This window comes from Sphaeramia orbicularis, chromosome 5, assembly GCF_902148855.1.
Source record: "Sphaeramia orbicularis chromosome 5, fSphaOr1.1, whole genome shotgun sequence".
NCBI classification, from domain to species: domain Eukaryota; kingdom Metazoa; phylum Chordata; class Actinopteri; order Kurtiformes; family Apogonidae; genus Sphaeramia; species Sphaeramia orbicularis.
Window position 1 is genome coordinate 49,020,390 of NC_043961.1, and position 16,373 is coordinate 49,036,762.

The following is a 16,373-nucleotide window of genomic DNA, read 5'->3' on the forward strand; positions in this document are numbered from 1 at the left end:
CACATTTTAATGTTAATTGAACATTTCAAGCAGCCCTACCCCTTCCAATATCAGACATAAACACATGCCTGCACTTGATAGATAAAGCCTCTCACATTGCTTTCCAAGGAAACATCCGGACAGACAGAGTCAGTGGTCAACGCCATCAGAATTCACCATCCAGAATGTTTCTTTATCATGTGTTGGAGGCCTGAGAGCTGCAAACACACACATACACAGGAGGGAGAAAGACTAAAATAGAGAGACATAAAGAAGAAAAGGCCATGAGGAATGGGAATAGGGGGGAGGTGGTGGGAAGCGAATACTTGTGATGCGGCTAACTAGACTTTCTTAACAAAGTACTTCATTTTTTCCATTATGATTTCATGCTTCTTTTTTGGGTCCGTCTCCTCATTAAGGCTAGACAGCCACAAGGTCAGCTTGTCAAAGGACATTGTTAAACTTGAGTTTGGTGGCGGAATCCTTAATTATCCCCCCAGCCCATTACTGACCTTGCACCTCACCTGACCTTTATTGTATTTCTACCATATCAGTATTGGGCAAATGACAACAGCTTTCTGACAGCGCTTGGTGCGTGCCCCCTAAGATTAACCCAGGCTATAAAACTGCAAAAAGCACACTCAGTGCCATTTATATCACATGCTTCTGTGTGCTAACCAAATCAGTTTTAGTGCGAGTACGAGCAGACTGTACTGTTCTGATACCCCACAAGTCAAATACAATTATACACACATGCACACGTAGCACGTCTTCAAATTTATCCAATTAAATGTAGCATCTCTTCCTGAACACGGTGTCACTGTTAGAGGAAACAGGCTCTCATCCATAGAGTACTTGTCTTCCTTTCACAGAACATAGAACCTCCTGAGTACAGAATGAGCATTTAACAGGACTGTCACTAGCCAGGGTACTCATACTTTCTGACAGTCTTCTCCATAGAAACATATCGGGGTAAGTTAGAGTGACACATAATTTTAGAGAACTGATAGCAAGTATGATATCACCTTGCAAAACTGCTTTTTTTACCCAGACAGGTAGGTGGAAAAAAAGAGCATCACCCTGAGGGCAAAAAGATACCGAAGTAGTTGGAAAGTCTTTATCTCTTGCAGTGTTGCAGAGAAGAGACATTTTCTACACCATAACTTTTCTCACTTGCTGTCTGGCAAACAAATGCTCACTGTTTGATTTTTATTGCGTGTGAACATTATTCTCTCAAACTCCAAATGAATCACACACTTGTTGCAACATTGTGAGGGGAGATAAGTGTCTCTTTTCAATCAAAGCTGCAAAATGCAAAAGAAAAATGGATCTAAAGTGCACAGCGAAAAAACACAAGTTCTATTTGCAGAGTATGATAGGCGTTGGTATTAAAGTGGAAGTCAAAATGAGATGAAATTGGGTAACAAAGTACAAAATGGGGGGGGGGGGGGGGTTATTTTTTACCAATTATGCAAGCTCTATAGGAAGACCAAAAAGCTTTGGAAGGATGTAGTAAATGCCACTGTGAGGCAGAGTGCATCTATCAGCAAGTGTGGGGAGACATAATAATGTGTAATCATGGACCAGAGGTTGTGACCCGGATGATGTGTTCTGTTAGGTTGTCCTGTTATATAATCACTCACATTGCCCTTACTGTCAGGGTGGATGTGGAGGAGGAGGAGATCCTGAATACTCAAACAGTTGTTTTCGTAGGTTGACATAATTAATTTGTCAAACAGCGGTCACGTACAGGAGAAACGGCTCATGGAGAATTCTCACAATTAAAGCCAAAGAGTCGCTTTAATACTTTTAGATTCAACTCTTGAAGGTGATTAACACTAACGGACATCTATGACGCCAGACAAGTTTTTGTTTTGGTGTATAATTATGGGTCTATTTGTGAATTTTGTTGAAAAGTGGAAATATGATGCATACACCACTAGCAGGGATACATCGTGTCTGTCAGAAAGGTTTATATTAGCTCAGGATAACGTAGATGAACCAATATAGACCTACTATTTTTTTCAGAAGAGTAACAAATTGTACATGTATAGATATATACAGTACAAATAAAGTATAAGATTAGGTGAAGTACTGCTTTTAATATCTCCCAAACTTCTTTTAAGGACTCACTGAATTAAATCAGAGCACCAGGGACTTGCCAAAGAAAATAAACAGATTTTTAATATTTATATAATATTTAATCATTTATTAAACCGTTTTTGAAGCTGTAAAACAATAGTCGAGAATACCTCAGTTGGAAATCAGTCATGTTGGTGTTCAGTTGGCAAAGAAATGGAAAATAACAAACAGGAGGAGATTCTGAAGGGATGTAAATAATCTTCATGTGAGCATGCTTGAATGCTTCCTTTTCTTGGACATCTTCACTCTGCCAAGACCAAAAAAGACTGACAATGATTGGACGATGAGTCCCTTCACAGTTTTCAGTCACCAGCAGAGGTGTGTTGGCAGTGACACTATGATTTAATGAGGCCTGCCAATGTAGATTCATTATTTACAAATAAACAAAGGACGTTAAAATGTTCTTACAAAGATGGTGGAAATATCCAAGCTTTTGTTTTTGTTTTTTTTTTTTTCATTGAAAGCACTAACGTATATGATATTTTGTAATAGTGATATTACTGCAACATGCACCATCTATTGTCTATTCCTATTAATCTATTTTCTACTTTTCTATTAATGTTAAAAATACTCTGCATATGTTTAAACAGCTGCATACGTGATTTGTCCGTATTCCTTAACTGTCTCTGGTAACACATACAGTACTGGTATCACCTTAGCATAATTGAAACCACGCTTGTTCTTGGCTGGTATTTCGATGGAAAGTCTTATTGTGTCTTCAGGTATTGATTTGGTATTATAACAAAACAGTTGTTTACATTCAGTGCATGCTTGCGCGTGGGTGTTTTCCATTCATTTTAATGGGAAGTTTTTCTGCCTTTAAAATGGGTGGAAAACCTATGCATTTGGATGAATGTCTTGATTCTAGACGGATGTTGCTAAACCTACAGTATCTCCATAATAGTGCAGAGAATTTGCTGATTATTGTAATGGAAATGTGCGGCTGCCGCTGCATATTTGAATCTTAGCACGGTCATTATTTCCTCCTCCTCCCTTTTTTTCTTTTTGGATCATATCCATGGATAATGGAATAAATTCACACTTGAATCCGTATTTGTGTCTAAATACCACTCAAAAAAGTAACTGTCAGATAGTAAAGTATTTATTTCCTCATAACAATTCTCATTAACATTTTATTTTTCTGAATCATCTCAGTAATTCAGTTTTGTTTACTCAAGTAATGTCGACACCTGTCATATTTAAACTTATATTCAGCTCAAAAAGCTGGACATGAGTAAGTCTCTGTAATATTTAATATCCGACTTATGCAACTCAAGAAAGATGACTGTAATACTGTGGCTCTATGAACAGGCCTGTGGCACGGTAAAAAGACCAGAAGCAGACACTGTTCAGTACATTTTCCCTCCCTGACAAAAGTGACATTTTAAACCAAACTGTTTCCTCCAGCAAAGAAGATGAAACATTTGGTCACAAGCACCATGACACTTGTGACACACACCCACACACATGCAGGAAGGCTCATGCATGCAAAGACACGAGCGTACGTTCTCACATGTTTTATCTGTTTCCCCTGAAGTTCTGTCACTATAATTCAGTGCCTGCGAGATCTACTAGAGTCATTCTGAAAGATTTGTAACAGCTGGTGAGTGCTGCACAGATGCAGAGCATGCCAATAATCTGTTGAAATCCTTTTATTCTTCTTCACAATCTGAAGACAGATTTAGAACAGAGCCTCGTGGTCCACATGAATGAACCTGTCTGAATGGATAACTCTTTTCCCCATGGATGGAGTTTTGGTGTGTTGGGATGGGACATTCTCACATTGTTTCATCTGTTTTCAGTTCTGGGAATTGAAATGTAAAATGTTTAACATCTGATGATTGCTGGTTTTCATTTTGGCACAGCAGGGATAGTGGCATAATGTGAAGACAGAAGAAAAGAAATAGATATCCAGCACCGGTGGGGCTCTCTGCGTATTTATGTACCCGCTCTGGCAAAAAGCAGTCAATTAAAATCCTGCATTGATGTGAGGATTATGCTATTAGTTGACACCAGCGTTCTCATTAGCTGCTGTGTCACTGCTGGGCAGGACTGTGGCGGTGAGAGAGTGGAGAGACGCTGAGAATTTCTCTGCCAGCGACTGGTGATTATTGGTTTACTTTGCTGTCTTTGGTGAACTTGGCTTGTCATTTTTCTGCATAATAGCCCACTTGTAAACCAGTTTTGTGACATTTCTGTCGTCTGGCTTGATTCCCCAACTGAAGAGGATCATGGGCATAATGCCTCCAAATGAGGATTTCTTTTGTACTTTTAGAGCCTTAAGTTTTGGTTTACACAATTTTGAGACAAGTTCAGGGAGGGAAAATATCAAACTTTTGGCAGCAAAGAGAAAGCTTTGTGGACTTAACAATTAACACACACACACACACACTGATAAGTATCTAGAGATGTATCATTTAGATGAAAAACACACTTGTAAGCATGCCACTCTTTGAGCTAATATATTCTTAAAGGTAGAGTGTGTAAGATTTTTTATAGTGTTCTTTCCGATCTAACTGTTGATTATAATTGAATAAAATAGTGCTGAATCAGTCAAAAAACTACTTTTTTTTTACATTTAACCTAGAAAAACCTGTTTAAATATACATAGCGCTGGTACTGCTTGCTGGGCACCACCATTATCGATGCCATTTTTTTTTCCCTACATGAGCTAACAGAGGACAATAATTTAAGTCAGGTGTGTCAAACATGCTGTCAGGGGGCCAAATGCGGCCCGCCAAAGGTTCCAGTCTGGCCCCTGGGATGAATTTACAAAGAGCAAAAATTCCACACTTTTGAACTGAATTAAGCAAAAAAAAAAAAAAAAGTTAGCTTGAGTTAAGGAAACAATCTTGAATTAAGCCAAAAAAAACTTCAATTAAGTAAAAAATCTTTAATGAAGCCAAAAAAAAATCTTCAATTAAGTAAAAAAAATATTCAATTAAGCCAAAAAAATCTCAAATTTAGCAAAAAATCTTGAATTACACCAAAAAAAAACTTCAATTAAGTAAAAAAAAATATGAATTAAGCCAAAAAAAAACTTCAATTAAGTAAAAAAAAATCTTTATTGAAGCCAAAAAATCTTCAATTAAGTAAAAAAAAGTCTTCAATTAAGCCAAAAAAATCTCAAATTTAGCAAAAAATCTTGAGTTACGCCAAAAAAAAATCTTCAATTAAGTAAAAAAAAAGTCATGAAGTGAGCCAAAAAAAAATCTTCAATTAAGTTTAAAAAAAAATCTTGAATTAAGCCAAAAAAAATCTTCAATCAAGTAAAAAAAATCTTGTATTAAGCCAAAAAATCTCAAATTTAGCAAAAAATCTTGAATTAAGCAAAAAAAATTCAATTAAGTAAAAAAAAAAGTCATGAATTGAGCCAAAAAAAATCTTCAATTAAGTTAAAATAAATTTTTGAATTAAGCCAAAAAAAATTCAATTAAGTAAAAAAATCTTCAATTAAGCCAAAAAAATCTCAAATTTAGCAAAAAATCTTGAATTAAGCCAAAAAAAAAATCTTCAATTAAATAAAAAAAAACCTTGAATTAAGCAAAAAATCTTCAATTAGTTAAAACAATTTTCAATGAAGCAAAAAAAAGTTCAGTTAAGTAAAAAAATATTTAATTAAGCCAAAAAAATCTAGAATCAACAACTTAATTTTTTTCCCTTCGTTTTAGTGCAAAAAATAACATTAAATTATGAAAATATTTACATTTACAAACTATCCTGTAACAATAAAATGTGAATAACCTGAACAAATATGAACAACCTGAAATGTCTAAAGAAAATTAAGCACAATCTTAACAGTTTTTCTGCCTGTTCCTCAGTGTTTAGGGTCTTTGTAGATCTGATCCATAATGCACATGTAGAAATGATAAGATGAGGAATAATATTGTTAACATTGCACTAAATTTTCTTACATTTTTTAATTTAAATTTCAGTTTTTTCAGGGTTTTTTTTTTTTTTTTTGGATAGTTTAGAAAAGTAAGTATTTTCATAATTTAATGGGTTTTTTTTCACACTTCAGATCAAATTTAGCTGAATATGGCCCCTGAACTAAAATGAGTTTGACAACCCTGATTTAAGTAGACACCAGCAGAATGGGGCGGGCTTCTCCATTGGTTGTACTGGAAGCTGGTGGTAGAAATATTAACTTCATATATAGGCTACAGGAATTAAGCAGCATTGCAGATCATATGTAACAATTTTATTTAGGCATACACAACAGAAATTAGTCGCACAAAACAGTGAGTGATGTAGTCCACAAGTCTACTTGCATAGCCTATGCGCATGTGGAAAAAATTCAAAAAAATAGTAAGACGTTATTCTACAAACCTCCACTCTTTCGCACCAAAGTCTCCGTAAGTCTGAGATTCTGTCCTCCTCTGCCATGGGTCTTCTTCAAAGCCCAGCTGGAGTCCTGCTTCTCCCTTGACCCCCTGATGCTCACGGACCTCAATCCGGACCTCAATACATAATTCTACAAGTAACGCGATGGTCCCATATGTGGAGGACGTGTCGATAAAGCTGTGAGAAAGTGAGCTCCCCTCACCTTATCATTGACTATCTGGGAGAGTGTTGTCCCCCTCCCCCCCTCCTACAGTTGAGAACCACAGGTCCATGCCAAAATTTTTGCACATACAGATGGACAGATGGACGATGGACTGATGACACTACCCTGCAGCGAGGGCCGAGGCTAAAAATGATAGAACTAGAATAACCAAAATCATGTTCTTCCACATGACAAATGATATCTTAAATCTTTTCATGTTCAATTCAGGAAAGTTTTTATTTCTTTACACTTAAGTCATCGCTTGATGGAAGTGAAGACAGAGAAGTTGAGGTGCTTGCCATTTTGGTAGGTTGTGGAAATGACGAAAATTGCAAAAGATACAGCCAAGGCTTTTTGTCCCAAAGTGCCAGCCGTTAGATAAGCACAACCCCGGAACAGAGAAATCGTGCTATCTTTGCACTGATTCAGGTGTTTGCTGCCACCTAGGGTAGGGGAGTTACACACTGTACCTTTAATAAAACATTAACTCTAAAAATTGCTGTAAATACAGGAATTACTGTCACAATTGTCACCCTTTATTCATCAGAATAATAAGACTGACTTTGCATAATGTTTTAAAGCAGCAATGGTCTCTTTCCAGTCTGCAAGGTCATATAAAACCAAACAGAAGTTCCAAACATGACAGCAACCACAGGAAAAACAATGATGTGGTTTTTCCCCTTGCACAATCTCTTGTGATCAGGCCGATCATTTCTTTCTTTCTACAAACAAATGTCATCTTTCCCAAAGTGTATTGTGCATAAAAGAGCAGCTGTTATTTTCATGAATGGCAAAAAAACACTGCAGGCTTTCCAGAGTTAAGCAAAATATAAGTAAAAACCCAAAGAAAGAAAGAAAGAACAAACTTTGGACACTTTGTTGACAAAATCCTACACAAGATGTTAATGACAGGCCATAGACAGACACAAACCATCATATCATTATATCATTACAGTATGAAGTTGTAGTGACCACACATATGCATTTCTCAGTCTCTGTGTTAAAATAAAATTTGGAGTCAACCGTCAAAAGAAAAGTTGATGCTATAAATCCAAGTGGTCATATTTAGTTCGACTTCCCTTTGCACTTAACATGTCTTTAATCCTTTTGTTCAGACATGATGAGAACTGTTCAAACAATTCTCATCATCAGATGTTTCTAACTGTTTGTGCTGCTTCTTGTCATCAGGACAGGGGTCACACTAAATAGTCAATTTAACCTTTAAAACCCATTTAGTTCAGTTTTGTGTATGTCTTTTAGGGCTGTGCACTTATTTCTTGTATTTTCTCATTTTATTTAAAGAAAAGAGAATGAGAAATAAATTAATATTTCAACCCTGCAGAAACAACAAAGCTAATGGTGGATTAAGCCATTTGCACAGTACTGTATATGTAAATTGATGTCAACTATTTATTTAATGGCACTGTGTTGTTTCTAATCATAATAAGCACTATTAATCCTTTATAGGGCACTTCTTGAAATACACTGAAATTCAAAATTTCAACCTTTGTGTGTTATAGGACATTGTCATCTACCTCCTCTTGCCAAAAATTTTTCCAGCACCACTTGCTAAAAAGTAAACACATGCAATAAAACAACTATTATAATGTCATAAACTGACAAAAATCCCCCATATTCACTCTCTGCAGCTACAACGTTTCTATAAAATCTCTCTGAATCACTGTACAGGGTGGGGAAGCAAAATTTACAATGAACATTTAGTTGTTTTTTCTCAGCAGGCACTACGTCAATTGTTTTGAAACCAAACATATATTGATGTCATAATCATACCTAACACTATTATCCATACCTTTTCAGAAACTTTTGCCCATATGAGTAATCAGGAAAGCAAACGTCAAAGAGTGTGTAATTTGCTGAATGCACTCGTCACACCAAAGGAGATTTCAAAAATAGTTGGAGTGTCCATAAAGACTGTTTATAATGGAAAGAAGAGAATGACTATGAGCAAAACTATTACGAGAAAGTCTGGAAGTGGAGGAAGCAACAAAAAACGTACCAAAGCTTTTATTAAACCTCTGAAATCCAAAATCCTAAAGGATCCAACCAAATCCATGAGAAAAATGGCAACTGAACTTGAGGTAGACTACAAGACCGTTAGAAATGCAGTAAAATATGATTTGAAGATCTAAATTCTCATGACTTTCAATAAACTAATTGGTCATACACTGTCTTTCAATCCCTGCCTCAAAATATTGTAAATTTTGCTTCCCCACCCTGTATAGTGTTATAAAAACCAACATGCATCTTGACCGCACAGAGCCATGAGATTGGTCCCATATTTAATGTTTGCAGAAATTACCAAAAATAGTTACTTGCCCAATAAAGGGTTAGTAATAAAAAAAAAAAAAAGAAGAAGAAATACTACTAACTTTGCCAACTGTGTACCATGTGAACAGTGCTACCGCATGATGAACATACTCATTTTTAAGCTTTGAAGTGTGGTTAATTACACTTACATACATTTAGGTTTTTGTTGCAAAGGTTTCTCCATGTATGTTTTTTCCATTGTTGGGTCAGTGGCTATATGTTCTTGCATCCCCTAAAGGATCACACTCAAATCCTTTGACCTGATAATAGTGCACACTGATTTATTCATAAGCTATTTAGTCTAATTAACCAACATATTCAGACCCCCACTTGAAACAAACAAATCGCTCATTTACCAGAGATATAGTGTTCTGTTTCTCTCTTTACTTCACACTTCCCCCATACACAGACACACACCTCGCCTCGGGCTCCCTTCTGTGCTGTATAGTGTTTTATGGGTAAAATGAAAACTCCATCAGACATTATCATACGATTAAGAAAGGGAATTAAGATTCAAGGAGAAGTTGAGCTAATTTGAAGTGGGTTTTGATTGTACTAATTGTATAATCTTCTCCACTCCCACGTTTACAGTTTGGCCCATTAAGACAAATGTCTAGAGAGTGCATCTTAGTGTTATTCCTCTTCATTTATCTAGTGGAAAATGGCTAAAAAACCAAAATTACAGCCTACATTCACAATTTTTCAAAAGCATTTATTTCTCGTTATCATTGTGTGGGCTGTGTGGGCCTGTTGTTCGTTGGCTATAAACTGCCATGTATGTAATATCATAATCAGATAGTGAGGATCTGGAGACAAAAATGGAATCGCAGGTACCATTTTCCTGTCACTCGGTGCTGGAAAGTGTGATTCAGGTAATGGGAGCAATCTGAGGAGGCATTAGATTGAAATCCTACAGCAGTAAGTCACAATGCCAAACCAGCTCCCTGCTTTCCTGTGGCAAATGTCACCCTTTATCTCCTCATAAGGCTTTACCTCAAAAAAGTTATGGTCTGTAGACAGCATGTCATAATAAAAAATAATGCTAAGATTGGATTTTACCATATGTCATCAAGATTTCAATCACACTTGTCCTGTATGCCAGTTTACATGCGCAGAGATACTGTGATTTATTTTATTCTAACCTTCCCGTTTACAGTTTGCCTCTGCCAAACATAGTTACATTTATAAAAATATCTTGACAGATTTTGATGATATGTTTTCTTTCAATGTTTCTTGTAGAAAACCATGTCATGGCCTCCCATTCAACAGTGAGTATCCGTATTTTGGATGTAAATGACAATCCTCCTGAGTTGGCCACACCGTACGAAGCCAAAATTTGTGAAGATGCCAAGCCAGGTCAGGTAAGTCCTCCATAAAATAAAATCATATCATTTCATAAATGCATTTACTATATGAATTCCACATCTATATTTTGCACTGTGGAAATAAGATAACCAAAGGTAATTAGATTTTTCTTTGGACTGAATGACTGTTGAGATAATCGACTTTCTCATATTCATTTCTTAAAGCAGCGCATGACTTTCATCACAACTTTTTCTTTCATATTTGTAAAACCTGAGTGATAGCCTAATTATCACTAATCCATTAGTCTTCCCATGCTTATGCATCTGAATCTCTTCCCCCACAGTGAACAACTTCGAAGATAACTCCATCATAAACACAGTCAGCTTGTTTACATAACAAACCAAAACATCACTTGGGCTTTTTCGGAAATTTTGTCGCAACGTGCATTATGGGAATGGGAATTCCATGCAGCAGCAATTTCGCTGTCTCTTCGTGTGGCCTTTACCTCCATCCACCGACTGTACTCATTCTTTAAAACAACCCTGGTGGACTGTATAATTTTGCGGTGTAGCGATCTGGCTCATTTTCTTGCTGAATCTGTGAGGAACCCCTTTCACTTCCCACAGTGCAATTCGCAACAACATTTTCTCTGGTTTTACAAATTTGAAAAAAAAAAAAAAAAGATGAAAGTCATATGCTGCTTTAAATTGCAACATAGCATCGGAGACTGAAGAGGGAGCAGAACAGTTCCAGGATTGCCTGAAATTACCAGGTTTTTCTGCCTCAGGTATTGATTGTATGTAATGTACACAGTCTTGTCAAAAAACAACCCACTCTAATATTGGTTGGACTGGCTTTAGCTTTTATTATGGTGTGCATTCACAAGTAGCATCGTTTCAGTGTGCTTATGCAACTACCGTAACTTTTATTTCCGTCATTTTTGGGACACATAACGTTACTGAACTGAGACCTGACCAACTGAACCAACCCCAGATCACAGGCTTGTACTGTAGGCACTAGGCATGATGGGTAATTGCTTCATCTACCTCTCCTCTCATATGACCCTGTTCCACTGAAACACAGTCCAATCTTTAAGCCTGCTGGATGTTTCATGTTGTTATGGAAAAGAGATGCCCCTTTTCCATGCTTCAGGGTTGAGACACAGAATCATGTCAGTCCAATCTTCAACAAACTGATGGTTGTTAAGAAATGCAAAGCTACATATTGCATCAAATAAGATAATCACTGCAGTACTTATCCAAAGAACGGACCTCATTTGTTTGCTTGGTCAAATCTAGGTGGAGACTTTTTTGGCCAGGCTGTGTCCAAAGCAATTAACAGAGAATGAATAGTATGTTCCTTTAATAGTTGCTTTGATACATTTAGTCTCAAATCTTCATTTAAACACACATTGACATCCACCATTTAATACATCACAGTGGTATTACAGATTTCCTTCACACTAATCAGTTCCTTATCTTTCTAGAGCTGTTCTGTTATTGTGTTTTTGGTTTGAATCTTTTTAATTGCTCATGGAGATCTTTCTGACACTTAATACCAAGAGCAATTTTTCACTCACGAGTCTTGGCAAAAAGCACAATTTTCCCCAGTGTTGGTGCCAGAGACACTGAATCTTTCAGAATACATTTATTTTCTCTTTCTTTATGCTTTGTGACGAGTACAAGACATGATTTTATTTTTTTCATATATCTGACAGATTATAATTTGACATGTTTTTCTGTTCCAGTTATACATTTGTTGATTGCAAACAGCTATAGTTTATTTTTTATTTATTTTTATTTTTTTCATTTTTAAAACCCAGATCATAAAATACAGATGCAGCAGTAAGTGTAGATTACCATACAATTGTGAATTACTAAACCACACACTGGTGTTATAAATGAAATTACAGAGTAAATGAACTCTAGGATGATTTTTATGTGCACCATTACTCAGCGATGCCCAAACACTGGAAGTTGGTTTAAAAAAATCAGACTAAACGTTTCTATAATGCTCCATCCATTCCATCTTTGGCCAGGTCTTTCCACTGATTTTTTTTTTTTTTTTTTTGTTCTCCTTTTTCTTTCCATAGTCAACAGGCCCTATGTTGAGGTGGACCCAATTATCATGTGTAGAGCAAAGGAATAATTAAAAAAAGCAAGGCTTTAAAGTGTGGCCTCCATGCTGGAAGCTGCATTTACATGTCTAATGAGGCTCAGGCCTCTACTCCCCTTGATCAGCAGACTCTTAACTGCTTATAGCCCCCCTGTGCCTCTGCAACACTGGGCGCCTGTGCCTTTTCTACAACACTGTCTGGTCTGAACTCCCTCGCTCCTACCCCACTCCCTCTCCTATTTGCAAGAGCCCACATTAACCTTCAGCTCCTAATCACACAGAGATGATTAGTCTTCCAGCAAAAAAAAAAAAAAAATCATTGCTGGCTTCCAGCATTGTAAAAGAAAGGGTTTTAATGCTCTCATTCACGAAAAATAATGTGAAATATTTCATACTATAATTACAGACTAAAGAAAAGGATTAAACAGTGCAATCTATCTATCTATCTATCTATCTATCTATCTATCTATCTATCTATCTATCTATCTATCTATCTATCTATCTATCTATCTATCTATCTATCTATCTATCTATCTGTCTGTCTGTCTGTCTGTCTGTCTGTCTGTCTTCATTTATTTTCTTTTTTGTTTGTATATGTTCTTTTTTTCTATTCTCCATTTTGCCTGTTTTCTACAGACTCTTTCTTGTGTGTTGTTGTGGGAGCGCTGTTGGAGTTGGCTGCAGAGATTGAATGAAAATGTGTTAGCCTTGGGTCAAAGGCTTTCTAACGTTCATTTTCAGCCTCTGGGGTAAACACTGCAGGGCATGGGGGAAACAATTTTCTCCTCCATGTTATTTTCAGAATAATATAAAAAAACTGGTTTTCAGTAGTTTTTGTCAGTCAGTGCATCTTTACCTTTTGAAAAATAATAGAACATTGTGAAACATTGATTTGAAGGTTTAATTGTTCATTGTCTGTGTTTTCTTATAGAACCTTTCAGATCCTTCAGAGAACAGACCAGCTAATTCATTACTCATACAATATAATACTGTATATACAGAGACATAAACAGCATGGAACAAAAAAAAATGATTTGCTACCAGAAGCCACATTAATGCTGCAGTGTTCATACAGTCAGTAGGTGAAATTTTGATTCATGGAGCTCAAAAAATGAAAGTGTTGGCAGTCCTCGTCTAAAGCCCTCTGGTCTCGTGAGAGGTAATGAAGTTGTTTGTCAGCTGTCTGATTGGAGCAATTTGGCCACATCAGATATTCATGCTAGCACAAGCAACACCAACAATTCATCCAGTTTGGAATAAATAAGGATAGAGGCCATGTTCTGTATCTGCACCACCAGCAGGTTCAGAGTATGACAGTGTTCACATCACATAACACTGTCATTGATCATTTCAGATATATTTATTTTCTTTTTTATGCCTCTGCAGCATTTGTGCACATACACACATGTACTCATAGAGGCTTCATTTTTCTTTATGAGAAATGTCATGAATTTCTGTCTAATTTCATCCTTGTATGATAAAGTAGCAGAAGTTACACTTGCATGTTGCATGTAAAGAAATCTTGACAGGTTTGTCAGGCGCCAGTATTCAAATGAAACATTGTAGTATCACCCAGTGCATTATTTGACACTGCACATTGTCCTTTTTATCAAATATTGCAAACAGGTGAAACATGTTTAGCATGTCTGAATTAGTGCAGCCACCGATAATATAGTATTTAAGTATTATTAAAAGAAAAGTGTTGCAAGTCTCACGTCATTGTCATTTTCAATTGATACATCTCTTGATCTTGTTGTGATAGGACCACTGGTGGCCATAGGGACTTAAAATTACTTGCCTTTTAAACAACTTAATTTTAGCAAAAATGTATCTGAAATTTTTTAAAAAATGTTTAGATTATTCTGATATAACACTTATCCTGTGTCCTGAAGGTTCATGTTTTCACTTATTGAAGTTGTTTTTATCTTTATTTAGTAGGGAAGTCACGATACACAAAAATTGCAGTTTGGTTTGTCCCTTGGTTTAAGCTCATGGTTCAAGGTACAAAACAATATAGTAAAATGCAGGAATGCAATAAAACTCCTGAACTTAACTCCTTATGTTATTTTCATTTATCTTGAACAGAGTTGTGTTATTCACTTTTTTCTACTTGCAACTGCTTGTGCAGCCTTGTAGAAGAAACAGCAGAAATCGAATGGGTGAGATGCAAAAAACAATGAACAAAATATCTTGTTATGGTTGAATAGTGGATGAATAGAAGACCAAATAAACACAATATTCCATTTTATAGAATACTATTGATGAAGATGCTATTTCATGTTAACCCTTTCATGCATACTGGTCACTACAGTGGACAGTTATTCTAAGTTGTTCTCTTGTATATTCATGGGTTTTGTTGTTTTAGTTCCATATCAGCCAACACAGTGGATGCTTATGCACCATCCCATACACTGACATTCATACCATTACTGTAACTTTTTTGTTCTTGATAAACCTGATCTGCAGTAACATGTTTTAGTGTAAATCAATTACTATTGTTATTAGAGAGTAATTAACAGTTTTCTTAAACAAAAGTTGTTTTTTTTGCATATTAGCTCCATGAAGTGAGTAATAACTAGTATTAGAGTATGTTAAATGTGAGAAAGCATCAGATTAGCAGCATTAAAAATGTTTTTATTGCCTAGTTTTCACACAGTATATCACTTTCTGATGATGTGTTTTAAATACATTTTCTTTGCTTCAAAATTTAACGTATGGTGTCGATCTGAGTAGACATTTTTGTAACTCCATGAAAAATAGGTTCATTAAAAAAATCTCAATTGCATTTTTTTTTCACATGCTTAAAGAGGAATAAAATCACTCAAGAAAGAAAAAATTAACTAAGGTTCTCATAATTCATGCATGAAAGGGTTAAAGACAGGACAGACTGGACAAAACCCAGATGGACACACACCGGACCAGTACATGATACATAACACACTGTTTACAACATCTAGAGCTAATTGTTGGTTTTGACTGAGAAACACACACCAAACAACTGAGTCAGTCACTGCACAACACTAAAGTATCTGTACCCAGACCCTGGCATCTCCATTTGATTCATCAGATTCAGTCAGTAATCTGTAAACTCACAATCAGAGTGTTATTTTATCCATATGTCACAGGACTGGAGTTACTATTCATTAAAACCAGCCTATACTAACACTATATATGTACCCAGAAGCCACATAATGGTGTGGAAATGAAAGTTAACACTTATCATTCACAGCCTCTGTGAATGTAGTCCAGTTTCTTTTCTTATAAACATTCATAGTCTTTTGTAAGCTTCACTCTTTGAACATAAAAGGATGTTCTTACTTGTGATTGCTGACATCATGCAGCCTATAACTTATGTGGATATGTGCTATAATACAACACACTGTACAGGATTATTACTTACAAGACTGTTTGTTGTCAGCACATACCTGGATTGCTTTCACCATAAGGTGGGTCTTTTTTGTAAACCAGTAACATTAGTTAACTTAGCATTGCTTGGACGTTATCTGCATTACCTGGTTTAAGGCAGTAGTGACTTCTGATTTACCACACCTACTGGATTGGAGTGTTGCTTCATTGCCACAAATGAACTAAATGAGTCATATCGTTAGCCTCATAGTATAACTACCTATCATACACAAATGGAGAAAAGTATTGGGACACGTTGAATTCAGGTGTCTCTTTTCTAGCAGGAGTCTGGGGTGCAAAACAATGACAAATGTCATAATGTAGTTTTATATTGTGATAAATATGATATTGATTATTAATATTGATGTTTATATCTCAAATCAACATGAACAGGACATCTTACACCTGTAAAGATGATGTGTCCCAATATTTTGCCCATATACTTTATAAACATCAATATTTCCTTTTTAAGTTTAATGGGAGAATTTTTCATCCTAAGTGAAATGTGAGGAAAGTAGATGATTAGTTGTGGTAGAAATTGTTTAGTCAGAGC

General features: G+C 36.0%; 1 protein-coding gene across 1 annotated transcript in view; it reads left to right on the forward strand.

The window, feature by feature from the left end:
• The window catches only part of cdh22 (cadherin 22), a 269,721-nt gene that overhangs the window by 215,304 nt on the left and 38,044 nt on the right, over positions 1–16,373 (forward strand). The window contains exon 10 of the mRNA XM_030133936.1: positions 10,235–10,356. Within this exon, the coding sequence (XP_029989796.1) occupies positions 10,235–10,356 (122 nt within the window). The remainder of the gene's footprint in view (positions 1–10,234; positions 10,357–16,373) is intronic.